We start from the raw sequence: 14,363 nt of genomic DNA, 5'->3' as shown, positions 1-14,363 counted from the left end.
TACTAATTTCCTTCTCTCATAAAATATTCATTTAGTATAAACTACTTCCTCCATCCTTAGATAACTTCAAACAAACCCTTTTTTTCCCCCTTTTTTTTAAAAACAAAGCCAAATTCGCGAATGCCATAATTTCGTTTGAGAGATGTGAAGGGTTAATTTTTGGGTTAGTTGTGCCATATAGTCATCAACTCATGTGTGGTTAAAATGTTAGATAGATATATTACGTATATAGATAGGGTTTGTTGAGTTGAATTGAATTGTAATGTTTGTTAAAAAAGAATTGAATTGTAATGGTTCGTCGAATAGGTACTATACAATAATTATGATGGTGGACAATAAAATTGCGAACAATTGCACGTCCACGTGATGCAACATATTACCATAACCCATTTCAATCATTTCATCATAACTCCAATTTAATCTACTCCGTATGTTACGTGTAATAAACGTTAATCATAATATAAAAAATTAAAAAGCTATAAAACCATTTGAAACTATTATTAACATCCAATCTTTTTGGGTATAAACTGATTTACATGACTTTGATTTTGTTACAGGACTAAATTTGGTCGGATAAGATAACTAAGTTGCCAAGATGAAGGTGCTAGATCTACTTGTTGTAGCTTCCATGCCCATTATCAAGCTTCTTCTCATCACCGCGATTGGTTCATTACTCGCCATAGATCGTGTTGATCTCTTGCGTGACACTTCGAGGAAGTACTTGAACAAGGTAATATTAATATGTTTAGTTTTTGTTACAAATTTATATGAATTTCTTATTATTGGATCATCGAGTTACATATATATGGTCTAGTAACCGGAGAGGATCTATGTATCCCATTCTAATGTAACCGCGTTTCTATGTGTGTTTAATCTTGTTCATTTTCTTCTTGGATAATTTAGCTTGTGTATTTTGTATACAATCCGGCTTTTGTGGGTAGCAGCTTGGCACAAACTGTGACTTATGAGAGCCTACGCACACTGTGAGTTACACCTACTATACTGTGTATGCGTTCGTTCATTCTTTGATATATGTTTCATAGGTTTTTTGTTTAATTTCTTGTCTTCATTTTTAGGTGGTTTATGCCAGTAAATGTCTTGATCACAAATCTTCTAGGTTCGGCGCTTGGATGGGTACTCGTGAAAGTTACAAGAGCTCCAAGGCATCTAAAAGGCCTCATTATAGGTTCATCTTCTGCAGGTATATATATCGAAATAACATGCTAGATCGAGTCACATATATATATCAATTTAAGATACTTTGAATGAAGTTGTCAATGTTTTTTTTTTTCAAGGTTAAGGTTGCATCCTTCAGTATAGGTTCTGTAAATAAGGCTTCTGCCTTAGAATTTACTATTTGAGTTTATCCGAATTAGGGAACTTGGGGAACTTGCCCGTTATCATCATCCCTGCACTATGTAAAGAGAAGGGTGGACCCTTTGGCGCGCCTGATGTTTGTTATTCTTATGGCATGGCTTACGCTTCACTTTCCATGGCGGTATGATTGCTAACTTGAACACTTGTACATATGAATGGTCATCACATCGATAGTGTAACTTGAAATAGGAATGTGATTATTGATCTCGGATTGAGAGAACACTTGTATGCTATCATTATGTTGGTCTGTCATATTGCTTTCTGAACTGTCAACTCTGTCTGTGTGCGATCAAATGCTTCAGTTAGGGGCCATAATTTGCTGGTCATATGCTTTCAACATTGTCCGCCTATCTGCATTGGAGTTCATAGAGAAAGAAGTACCTGCAAGTCGTACTGAAGTTAGTGATGAACTCAATGCGTCGACATCAGAGAGCTATGTAGAACCCCTTCTACGTAGAGCAAGTTATTCTCTAATGGATTTAGGAAATGAGGTAAAATTTTCAAGTATTAGTTTTCAACTGTTTGATCAAATAAGCTATTAAAAGCTGCTTTTATATGATCTACTCCTTTTTATGGGTCAACAGGTTCCTTCCTCATCTAGTATAAAGAATTGGATAATCAAATTCTTAGACAAGATCAGTCTCAAGGAATTGTTGGCACCTTCAACTCTTGCAGTGGTATTCCCTCATCGCCCTTTCTCTTAATATTCCATCAATGCTCGTATATACTATCCTCGCTCCAATTGTTAATTACAGTTACATGTAGATGCTTCTTGTTTTAGGATGTCCTAAAAGGCTGAAACAGTGATAATTTGCATTGATTTTTACTGTTATCATTGTACATACAGAGCACTATGTTATTCACTTATTCTTTTGTGAGTATGCAATCAGGCTATCTTTGCCATATTTTTTTAGATGTCATACACTCACACGAGTATTTGTTTGTCATTCATGTATTTTTAACCATAATTGATTTCATTATAGTTCCAAAATCCATGAACTATCACATTCGCTGTCATAGGCTAGCTTGCTAAAGCTAAATCTCTACTATGCTGATCGAGTAACTTTCTTATAATCATGCAGATATTTGGGTTTATCATTGGAATGATTCCTGCATTACGCAATTTGCTTATTGGTAATGAAGCTGTCCTCCATATCATTGAGGACTCCATTTATCTGGTTGGGTATGTAGTGTTGTAGTCTATGAACATACACTCTTGAACTCTTATTTGATTTCAGTATATCAGATAATAATGTCAATCTTTCTATAAAACTGTTAAAACAGAGATGCAGCTGTCCCGGCCATGACCTTAATACTGGGGGCAAGTCTTGTTGGAGGTATATATTTAGAAACTCAATCTACCTCTAATGTTCTATAAATATGATTTCAATCTAACAGGTGTAAGAATCAAGAAGTTCTGACAAGTCGGATGCATTTCAGGCATAAAAGGATCAAGAATCCAGCATAGTGTAGTCATGGGAATCATAGCAGTTCGGTATATATTTCTTCCATTGTTGGGCATCCTTATTGTGCGCGGAGCAGTGCATTTTGGCATCATCCAATTCAATCCTCTGTTTATGTTTGTTCTTCTTCTTCAATACGCAGTGCCACCTGCAATGAACATTAGTAAGTAACATCACCTTTACAGCTTTACTGTGTTTGAATTTTGCTAATTTATACCCTTGGGATTATGGTCTTACGGTTAAACTTTTATTATTCTTCCCCAAAATGTTTTTCTACTTTTACAAGGCGCATAATAATTATATGTATTGAGCTTTCACCATTAATCACACTTTATTATATTTTTACAAGACGTACAAACTCTAAGAAAAGATCATGGAAGTACATTTTAATATCAATATATAAACTTGATATCAACAATCTTGAATGAATATATATTGTTATCGACATTAGATGTTATTTTCATTGTTTCAAGTCTAAAGTTTACGTTCTATTATGTTACAAGCTGCTCATTATGGATTTTGCTGCAGGTACAATGACAGAGATGTTTGGAACAGTCGAGAGTGAAAGTTCAGTAATAATGTTATGGACTTATGCTTTGTCCCCAATTGCGCTCACTCTTTGGTGCACTCTCTTCTTGTGGCTTGTATCTTCATAGTTCGAAAGCGAATTAAACCTAGGTTAATATCTACCTAGAATCTTAGCTTTGGTTGTAGTGTTGTTCTAAGAAATTTAAAGGAAAATTCAAATGTACCGGTAAATTAGTTGTTTAAATTGTAAAAATGTTGCATGTATTGTCTAATGAGTCACGATTAATATAGAAAAATACAACATGTACTCATGTAGTTATTCAGGGCGTGTTTTTCACACTTTACTGCTACTCCCTTGGCTTTTGGTTTGTGTTTTGTGAGGTGAAAACTGAGAAGGTGAGGAGGCGGTTTAATCACCCCCTCTTCTAAGTACTTTATTTATGGGAAGTGAGCAAAAGATGAAAAGAGACAATAATTCAACATAATTTTTATTCTTCAACCTAATTCCCAAACTCCCATCATTCCAACACACCAAATGCCCCCCGGTTCCTTTTAACCTTCCTCTACTACCTAAAGCAAACTCCTTCAATTTGGTCTGCCTCTCCCTCCAATGGAGGATCCAAGAATTTAACTAAGTATGCATAAAAATAAATACATGTCAAAGTTCAAAACCATAATTGGATACCTGAAAATGGTGTAAAAAGAGAGAACAGGTCATTCTCATTCATCGTTTTTGGCAGCTATTACAACATCAGGAATGCACGCTCTGCAGTCGTTAAACTAGGCAACCCAAAAAATACAGAGGGCATTCTTAGCTATCATACCTGTACATGTTATATTTAGTTACTTAATGCATCCGTATCAGAGCATATGGAGTGCCTGACCAAACTAGAACTCTGAATTACTAGCATTACTACATAGAACAAGTCTTTATTCCCAACCAAGACAGGGGATCTGAAGAAAAACCTTCCCCTTAATTCTTCTTAGTTGGATCATTTTCTTGTGCGGGAGGATTAGGTGGTTTCTCCATCAAATCCTTCTCATCAACTTCGCTTAGCACTCTAAATTTTAGAATCTTGTGGAGGGATGTTACAGGCTTTATATGCAGGGGTGGTTCTGAGCATGTGCAGGGTGGTCGACCGCACAGGGCCCCTAAATTAAACTACTATAAAAGGGCCCCGACTTTTTAATTTAGTAACATGCTTTTCCTTAGAAAATTGATTTTAGGTCTCAATTCAACAAAATTGCACCGGGCCTCTTTTAGTGTTACTATTTGTAGCCCCGTCTCTGTTTATATGCTTGGATGAACCCAAATTCGGGTCAGCTGTACGATCATTCTTGAAACGTTTAGCTTCTGAAGGTCCTATTTCTTCATGAATTAAAGATGTCTTTTCTGCCAAAAATCGTAGAAAATTACTATTAAGTCATTTACCAAATAATTAAAAAAAATTAATACGATACTTGTATTTCTTTGTTTAGATATACTCGTATACACAAGTAGAAGTAGGAGAACCATATAAAACAGCACAATCAGTCTGTGCTTTCTTCAGTCGCATAAATGACTCAGTTCAAGTTGTGGTGTTCTTCCCATTTCAAAGTGGAAATAAAAAATTTAAAAAAAAAAAAAAAAATGTTCTTCAACTCAATATTGCTACATGACTTTCTAATGCTTTATTTGATGTTTATCCTTTAAGACTACACATAACAGAGGAAAATATAACTCACCATTCTCTGAAAAGATTAAGCATGTTCCAATTGTTTCTTCGTATTGTCCAATCTGCAAATGGTAGGATAGTGTTACAAATGTAATAATATCTTTTAAAGTAGTAGGGGCTAAATGCCTAAATCCAAGAAAGTAATGCACTTGGCAATGAAGCATACTGAAAAGTTCCCCATTTATTTAAAATTAAAAAAAAAAAAATTAAAAAAAAAAAAAAAAAAAAAAAAAAAAAAAAAAAAAAACAGAGCCTAGTTATATCTTACTGTGTCCCTAAACCTTTCTCCTAGCTTGAAATTGAACATCAAATTTTTGTTTCTAGTTCTAAATCTTTTGTTCAGCTATAGTTTAATATGTTGATTTTTTAAAAAAAAAAAAAAAGAAAACAAAGGGATAACTTGGCCAGGAATCTGCTCCTACTGTATTCTGAGTCCTAGAAACAGTGAGATATAAGAGAAACTTGAATGCAAAATAACACAGAAATAGTATCTATAATAGTCCTTAACTTGACCATGCCCTTGTACCCATTAGATGAGGTGATTAAACACAATCAGGGCAAGATACCTTTGACCAAATTCAGGATGTACTTAACATGAGAAAAAAAAAATGTACCTTGAGCATTAGCAAGAAATCATAAGGATCAAGAGACTCACCAGCTTCAACTTATTTCCAATGGTCAGTACTGGATTCTGAGTATCCAAACCCTGCATCAAAATTCCATGTATCAAGAAGATAAAAATAATACCTAAATACAACATTACACAAAATCAAAACTTAAATAGCATTGTCAACCTTAATTATAAGAATGATTTTTCCATGCTCAAATGAAAAGGGAAAAAAACATAGAGAAGGGATGGCCCACCTTAAGGACACCAAAAATAACTAGCCAGAATTTATTTTGCTGTAGGCGGGGTCTAAGATGATAGAGATCTACTACTCTGTTGTGTGTCTCATCTTATATTTCAACCTCTCTTACTTTGACAAACTATTAACATTAACTAACAAAAGTAAAAATAAAACCAATATGAACTACAGAAGAACAGCCTAGCAACAATGTGGCACAAAGAGGAGGATATGTGGCATGAGATAAGACTCTTAATGAGGTAGACGATCCAATTCAACTCTTCAGGAGATCAACATGTATGAAACCTAGCCTTTAGTTCAAAATAAAAACATGTGAACTGTGGAGACATTTTCCATGACATATGTGGGCTTAAGAATGCCCCAAAAGCAGTAGGTGCATCTATAGCTAGGTTTGAAAGATAACCCATAACAGTTTCCATATCATGTGATCTTAAGGGTTTACAGTGAATAAGCATGGTGAAAATCCACGTAGCATAATAGCACATAATGGAGCATACATGTGAGATGATTCCGTGATTACAATTGACCACATAAGGTAACGATACACTTATACACTCTTGTATGCTAAGTAATTCAAGTGAGTGAGACAGAAAAATAATTAGAGAAGAAGATAATCTAATCACCTTCTATGCCAAAAGAGAAAACTTTGCACTATGCACAGCAGATAAGCTAAAACTTGAGGGGAAAACAGCCATATATCTCATTAACCATATAAATTGATGCATGATACATTTTCCTGGAGATTTTCAAAATGAGAAACTCCAAAAAGCTATCATAAAAATGATCCAGACACATTTGATCCCATTGATTTATAGTCTTACAAGGATACATAGAATAGAAAATATTTTGTCTTCATACAATTGTACAATGTCATAATCAGCTATCCTACTCTACTAACAATTCATTTATTGATGAATTGTACAATATGGCTTCTTCTCAATAAGTCATTCAGAAAGGATTCTTGCAAGACAAGATATAATTGTCCAATAAACTTACATAACTTACAGATAAAATGTATGGTTCATTTGGAGGAATGTCAACTTGGCCACAAACCGCGTCAAGATCGAGCAATACATACTCTTCTTCCTGATTGCAATCAATATTTGCATTATCTATCTCCATAATCTACAAGGCAACAAAGCACAATGTCATAAGTTGTAAGGTAACTGAAGTAGTAAGCTTCAAGGACTAAGAATGAAACTTGATAACTTATTTTAGGATACAAGATATGTACACAAAAATTTCTCCATATTAAACTTAGTCTTAGATAAGCCATCTGACCGACATTTCGAAATGATTTCTAAAAAACAAGCATGTCTCTTCTCATATGGATTAAAAAACATAAGATCAAATTTGGCATCATCTCACTAGCTTTTTAAAACTCCCTCAGATGCAAAATAGTCCTAAATTACAAAAATTTCTCTCAAGTGTTCACTGAGGCATTTCAACAAACAGGTTCTGGGCATTCCACAAAACTCTGATTGCATCTTTCTAAAGAAACAAGGAAACACTGTCAAATTGGTCAGTTCATCAACTCAAGTAATCTTCAAAATAATCCCAATACAATTCCAACTTCAATTAAATAGTTCAATTTGATTCCAACATTTGCTGAATTATGCCCTTTAGTTGATCATATCATGATAAATTCTTGAAATTGGAATTGGGATATATAGAAAGGAAATAAAAAGAAAGAATAGGGAAAATTATAAGGAGAAATCATAATATTTTCTTCATCAAAACTCGGAACTAACCTGAATATTTAGGGCAATCGCAATTTGTGCTTCTGGAATTTGGGAGTTGTATGCTCCCGCAAATTTGCAGAGAAAGGGAGAGGAGAGTATCACATAGCACCTTGGGAGTTTGGGATGAATAAAGGGTGAAGTATAATAAACTTAGTTCACTTCACTTCACTTCACTTCAGCTCAACTCAGTTCAGTTCAGTTCAGCTCAGTTCAGCTCAGTTCACCGCCCTTAGTCGTAGCTCCAACCCTCCAAGACATGCTGCCTATATAGTTAGACCTTAGACCTAACCAACTCCAAGTCTCCAAGATACACGAGCTTAGTTCAATCCAACTAGAGGTGGGTCGTGGGCATAGGTTGAGCCAGCATGAGGGCCGATTGGGTATGACATGAGTTAATCACTACTTCAACATGGCATGAGAGGCAAGTCAGTAAACAATGTAAGGTGCACGTATATCAGTTTAAAATTTTGACACAAGCACAAGAATACTAAGTCAGCTCGTGTTTTGACTTGATTACCTTGAACAATCCACCAAAAATATAAAAATTCTTTTATCCTAAGGAGGCTTGCACGACATATGATGGGTCAGGCTATACATACGATTGCGTGCCTGCACAGTAAAATAACAAATATATATATATACATATATATATAATATATATATATATGTATATGTATATATATATAAGAAAAGATAAATGTTAAAATATTAGGTGAATGTGAATCCATGAGTTAACTTGTTTAGTTATTTTTTTGATATTTATTTGTTAGATTAGAAAACCTTAACATAAGCTCTAAAGCAAGTCGGATCAATAGAAGTTCCCCATCATTTAGCATTTGTGCCAGCAAAGAATTACTCCGTATGAAATTAACAAAGGATTGAACACCCAGAATCAGTTACTAAATTTGCCAAACAGTTACCCAATTCATTAGGGTGAAATGTCTTAAACATCCACATCGAACAACACAATTTGACTATCTTACCCCTTGATTTTTTTATTACTCGTATTTTTTAGTTCACAAATTCTTATATGTGGCTACTTTGTCAGTGATAAAGACTTAAAGGGGTTATTTGGTCAATGTTATAGGGGTTACTTGGAAAGCATTGTAGGGGTTACTCAGTCAGTGTTACATACGGTGTGGTCAACTGCATACAAGACAAACGGTTTTGGGTTAATAGGAAAAAGGGCCTATTGTTCTAGAACTTCTCACATATCCACCGGACCCGAGTAGGTAATTTTATCATTTTATCTTTATTTTAGTAGGTAAGATAAGTGTCCTATCAGACCCGCAACCTCTCACAAATTAATACAGTCCAGGATAACAGGCTAGACAAATTGAAAAAATGAGAGAATGTAAGGAAATTTCATACTTTGTGGAAATTGAATCTCTAACTTCATAGTTAAAAGGTTCTCTCATTCCCTCGATCAAACTTACCTCTTAAGGTACTTTTGATAAATACTAATACAGTAATACTTCGTATATTGTTTCTCGTTTCATACTCCGTAATTTTTTGAACAAAAATATCGTGAGTTCCTCAATATTGCCAATTTGCGATCAGCAGAGCCCAAAATTAGTGAATCAAACCCAGAATTGAACCCAAAAAATCAATAAATATGTCTGAAATTGAATCCTCAATCACCGAACAGATTAATATTACTGAAGATGCAAATCAGAAGAATGACAACGATGAAGATGTGCTCAAATTCATGGATTCCCTTGATTCTTACCTTCTTTTACTCGATGAACTCTCCTCCACTCTTCGTCAGGTTCTATTTTCTTACTTTGATTTCCCAATTCCTAATTTACTTTTTCATCAACTTGTTATCTGCAATCTTCTGCTAATTTATGTTTCAATTTCTTGTTATAAATTGATTGTAAATCGAGGATGAATTTCTAGGGACGAAATTTGATTAATTTCTGCTCTATTGCAATTTGTTGATTTTCTTCTATAATATTCAAATGTCTGTGTTTATCAATTTGTTGATTTTCTGTTGTATGCAAATTGGGAGTTTTTTTTTTTTTTTTTTTTTTTTACAGATTAATGTTTCTGAAAATGCACTCTTGTTTGTATTATAGCTGTTTACTAAAGCTGTGACAAGTTCTTGTTGATTATAATGGACATATACTTCGTATATTACATTAGTTTGGTAAAGTCGTTGCCTTTTCGAGTGGTGGCTTGCAAGGAACTTGAATGATGTCTAAACAACTAAGGCATCGATTATTCAATTGTTATTGTAATGTCATGCTATGGTGTCTAGATCATCGGCGATTCCCCTCGGTGATGATCTAATCGAATATCATCACTCCTAGAAAAAAGCCCTTTAGAAAAGGGGTGAGGTTGGAGCTATCAATAAAGGAAGTGTTGTCTTATGTTTTTGCTTACCCTGTTGTCTCTTGATTATGGTATTGTGTTGTTTTTGGTTTTAATACTCGTGCTTTCAACACGTTGGTTTCAGGGATGGTTTGATTTTGCTAGTGCTCGTTATTCCATGGGAACTTCACGCGTCAATAGTGTTTTATTGGATCTTAAAGAACACTCAGCTGCCACTCGTTTGGAAGTAGAAAAGGGCGATGGTGAGTGTTTGGAATTTTACTATCATGAATTGGCGATTCTTTTGATAAGTTTAGTATCTTAAGTTGTCAGAGATGATATTGAAATTGGATAGGAATATTGGGACAAAAGAGAGGAGTTGGGGATACAATCTGAATATATTGTTTTCAACTGTTTTACTTAAATGTAGAACGAGGGTTCTAGAACTTCTAGTACTAGAAAAAATGCTACTTTCTTGCAGATTGAAGCTTAGTATATTTCCTCGATACAAACTTTCTTAACAGTTTCATTAAACAAGTCTAGATGTTTGTTTTTAAACTTCCAGTATTGACTTATTGCAGAACCACATTTTACTCTCTGCAAGTGGGTATCCGAGGATGCTGCAGAATCCGAGAAAATGAAAGAAAGAAATAGTGGGCTACAGCAGAAATCTGAAAGTATGCGCCAGCGACACAAAGACGTATCTCAAACAACTGGTAAACTTAGGTCACTTTATATGAACTGGTGATGATGCTTGAGCAATATGTTGTGTGTAATGTGAAACACTATCTGTTAAAGTGTTAGATCAGGATTTGGCTGGATCCTCATTTCTAAATATTGGATTCAACTGCTATAAAATCATTTTGTGTCTTACCGATGTTTGTGTGCTGTTTCTTGTATCCTTTCTGGTTGGGTCTAGCTGTCCAGAGAGATTTACTGATTATCTCCTTTTTTTGTCTGGGTAGCCAAGGAAGATAGCTCGCCAAGTGGATCATCAAGTCCTTTTGCACAGGCACAAAAGGAAAGATCAAAGTCACTTGCTGTTTTTGGCGCATTAGGTTCTCCTAAATTGGGAGCCACTCAGCTTTCATTTGAAACAGGTTTGAGTGTTCTCCTTTTTTTTCTTTACTCATCACGTGTTCCCTGAACTTTTAATATCAATTATAGCAACCTTTTGTTTTCTCATTGTATAACATACATCTTATCTTTCTGACATACAGCCTTGGAAAAACTGGTTGAGATAGCAAACGTGCGGGCATCAATGCTACTTGCTTTCGAACAAGTACGGCAACGCATGGATGGCATTGAGGACTAGTGCAAGTCATTTGGTATCAATTCTAAATTTCATATGGTTGATCCTTTACAGTGTTTGATCACATTGTCTGTTTTATCCCACTAAGCTCCACATACACCGTCATTTTTCTTTACAATTTTCTACTCCCTTTATTTTTTGTTTCTTTCTGCTTTGACCTTGTGTATTTTATAGTTTTGTATGACCTTGAGCATCTTAATCCACTAAAATAATCTTTTTGTTTCTTTTGAATTGTTCTGCTCCCTTAAATTTCTTGTTTCTTTACTTTGTGCATCTTATCTTTTTGAATAAGATTAGCTGAAGGATCAAACTTTTTAAGGTGAAGCTTGCACCTGTATTGATGAAATTGCTGGAAGCTTCCAAGAATAAATAAGCTCAACTTATCGTTTTTTTTTTTTTCAAATAGAGCTCAAATCCTCATCTTGTACAATTAGCTGAATTGTAGCCGGAAGTAGTATTGGTTTAACACATTGCTCAAGAATTTAAACCCAACAGTAGACCTGCTCTAGTCAAAGTATTTTTTATTGATTGTCTTTCTAATCATCCAGTGTCCCTGCTCATGACCAACTAAATGTTTAACTTCTTTTTCAAAGCCTGACTTCTTTCAGAACCGTTCTCAGGCCTTCAATCCATGGTAATAACTTGCTGCCTCTACCCAAATTGGGAAAAGTTAGATTAATTTAGTAAATAGAGTTTGCATCCATGCTCATGAACTCTTCTCAAGTCTTCCCAGCATGAGGTGTAACAGGGTAACAGCTCTACTGATTAGGCTCCCAACAGGACTTAAACCTGCGGTACCTTTGATTTGAACCCCTGACTTCTGGTTGGAACCTGGTATGACTGTGTGGGAACTCAACTGCAATGCCTCCATTTCTGGCTTTGAATCAACTCTTGATACTAGTATACATAAATCACAGAATACGGAAGTAGGCAAGTAAAATAGAGCCAAGGGATTATGAACTTTGTTCGATACCTCTACATCATTTCCAAGTTGTCAGCAACTGAAGAATTCTTATGGGCTGTCAACTTGGATAGAACTAGGAAGATATTGTTTAGATATCAACTGATTCACCTTAAAGATAACAGTTGCATTGGAAATGTTCTCATCTTCTTTTCTTTAGAATTTACTTCTTTAAGCTTGTTTGTTTTGGACTTTTTTTTCCAGTAATTATTGGTTGGAGCTGGGATGTAAATGTGTTAGTATGAAGGTTGCAATGTGTTTTGATATATTCAGAACCTCTATCTCTGCTAGCCAGTTGGCCTTACATCATTTATTCTGCCTAGGTGATTGGTAGTTAAGTAGTGAGTCCAAAAAAAAACATTGGCGGTGCCCCTTTGGGTAAAGTGGTGATATCCTCTGTTAAAATTTACATTAAGTAGCATCATAAGCATTGGTGGTATCCTCTGTTTCCCAGAATTCCTGTTTTAGTGGGGTCATGGATAGACTCACTTTAAATTTTGGAGCTCCGGCTAATTAAACCTATTTTCTTCGCTAGGTTTGTTCAATCTTGTTGGAGGAGTTGCCTCAAGATTCGTGACAACACCTCTATCTTGTTTCAGGATACACCTAAGAATTTGTAAGATGCATGACAGCTGAATTTGTTGTATGACCATCAAGGTGACTTCCCTTTGATTCAAGCATCATATGCAGCTCGGAAGTTGAGGTGCAGCTACAGATTTGCAGGAGGCCTCTTATCGGGACTGAATTGGATTGAGTTGTGGTTGTCAATTTTTGGTCACTGAAAGGATCATAATTGTTGAGAATGTGATTTTCCGTAACAATAGTGACAATACTTAGCTTGGGTTGCAACCTAAGACAGAATAACTACTGCTTTGTCATTAAATCAAATAATGGCTACTTTTGAAGTTGGGTAACTTGAATTTAGCAAAACATTCACAATTCTTCTTAACAATTCAATCTTCTTCCATCTTCATTGTATTGAATTTCTTCATTTGTGAATCATACGAAAAATAAATTTTATTTATTAGATTTAGATTCGGTAAATGCTCTAACTTTACAAGTATATACACTGTGTATAGGAGTAATAACTAAGAATGACCCAAAGTAAAGTTCAGAATAAGTCGAGGTTGGAAGGCATTATGGTATGAGAGGAGGTATGATTTTTTTTTTTTTTTTTTTTTTTTTGCATGTTCACATATGTCACTTGTCCCCTATTACTAGGGATAATCATGGAAAGATACCCCTCGAAGCTGAGATTTTTAAGCAATAGGCTATTCTTGCATACTTTTTAAGTAATAAAAAATAGTGAGCGATGGTTGCATGGACAATTGTATGACTAGGCCATATGCACAATGTGAACCATTATGTAGCCTAAACTGATGATGGCTGCATAATCAAGGCGATCAGCATGAATTTTACCCCCATCCTTTTCCTAGTTTTCCTTTTGAAATAAGTCGAAGCTACTAACATGAAAAGAGGATCAGTTACACAAGATTAGAAGTGTACATAAAAATAGCTTAACAGCAAGGTATAAAATGTATGATCTCAAGATTTTTGCTCTTATGTGACCTTCTTATACCCTTTGGAGACTCCCTCCTCTCGGTTCTAGCATTCCCAACAATTTTACAAAGCTCATTTACTTGTTTCAATATGTTCTCCCTCCTGTTCAATCTCAAACTAACCAGCACCTTTCTCATAATGACAACCTAGCTAAATAGAGTTGAAATTCACTTCGTAGAGCATCCAGTAGTGCGTGCGATACACTTTCCTCCTTACCGTTTCTTCCATCATGGGATAATTAAGTACACAAAAAGGCGGTGAATCACGATGAAGGGATTAAGTATCACAAATGGGAAGGTGAGATTAGCGAATCTGTCAAAACAGAGTACACACAAACTTTTATTCTAGAAAGAGTTTTCAGTGTGCTTAAAAATTAGTGTTCATTTCTGCTTTTTAAGAGAACAAAATTATAATTTCAAGGCATTCATTGTGCAACACAAAATCACAATGTGAGAAGAAAGGTTGAGCTTGCATCACAGCAACAAGAAATGAGTGTCTTCAATGCAACACCAGAAAGATGCCACTA

The 14,363-nt window shown here is 35.0% G+C and overlaps 3 protein-coding genes across 4 annotated transcripts; 2 read left to right on the top strand and 1 right to left on the bottom strand.

The window, feature by feature from the left end:
* Positions 1-527: 527 nt before the first annotated feature.
* LOC145591020 (protein PIN-LIKES 3-like) lies at positions 528-3,628 on the top strand. The gene is made up of 10 exons (XM_081647407.1): positions 528-730; positions 904-983; positions 1,077-1,201; positions 1,377-1,498; positions 1,680-1,868; positions 1,962-2,054; positions 2,460-2,560; positions 2,662-2,714; positions 2,818-3,003; positions 3,369-3,628. The coding sequence occupies exons 1-10, from the start codon at positions 596-598 to the stop codon at positions 3,494-3,496; spliced, it is 1,212 nt and encodes a 403-aa protein (XP_081503533.1). The 5' UTR covers positions 528-595; the 3' UTR covers positions 3,497-3,628.
* A 412-nt stretch (positions 3,629-4,040) lies between these two features.
* On the bottom strand, positions 4,041-7,802 carry LOC145591019 (uncharacterized). Its single transcript, XM_081647406.1, has 5 exons — positions 7,701-7,802; positions 6,955-7,074; positions 5,739-5,789; positions 5,094-5,145; positions 4,041-4,761 (listed from the first exon to the last, which is right to left on the bottom strand). Exons 2-5 carry the CDS (start codon positions 7,069-7,071, stop codon positions 4,604-4,606), a joined length of 378 nt encoding a protein of 125 aa, XP_081503532.1. The 5' UTR covers positions 7,072-7,074; positions 7,701-7,802; the 3' UTR covers positions 4,041-4,603.
* Positions 7,803-9,142: 1,340 nt separating this feature from the next.
* Positions 9,143-13,182, top strand: LOC145592509 (uncharacterized). 2 transcript variants are annotated; one of them, XM_081648989.1, is made up of 6 exons: positions 9,143-9,459; positions 10,150-10,267; positions 10,586-10,720; positions 10,970-11,104; positions 11,225-11,332; positions 12,813-13,182. In XM_081648989.1, exons 1-5 carry the CDS (start codon positions 9,307-9,309, stop codon positions 11,317-11,319), a joined length of 636 nt encoding a protein of 211 aa, XP_081505115.1. In that variant the 5' UTR covers positions 9,143-9,306; the 3' UTR covers positions 11,320-11,332; positions 12,813-13,182. The 2 variants fall into 2 exon arrangements, with proteins under 2 accessions (XP_081505115.1, XP_081505116.1); XM_081648990.1 differs by having other exon boundaries at positions 9,144-9,459; positions 12,877-13,182.
* The last annotated feature ends 1,181 nt before the right edge of the window (positions 13,183-14,363 follow it).

The sequence above is a fragment of the Chenopodium album genome, chromosome 18, assembly GCF_948465745.1.
Source record: "Chenopodium album chromosome 18, dcCheAlbu1.1, whole genome shotgun sequence".
Taxonomy (NCBI): Eukaryota; Viridiplantae; Streptophyta; class Magnoliopsida; order Caryophyllales; family Amaranthaceae; genus Chenopodium; species Chenopodium album.
This window is presented reverse-complemented; position numbering and strand designations above follow the sequence as displayed.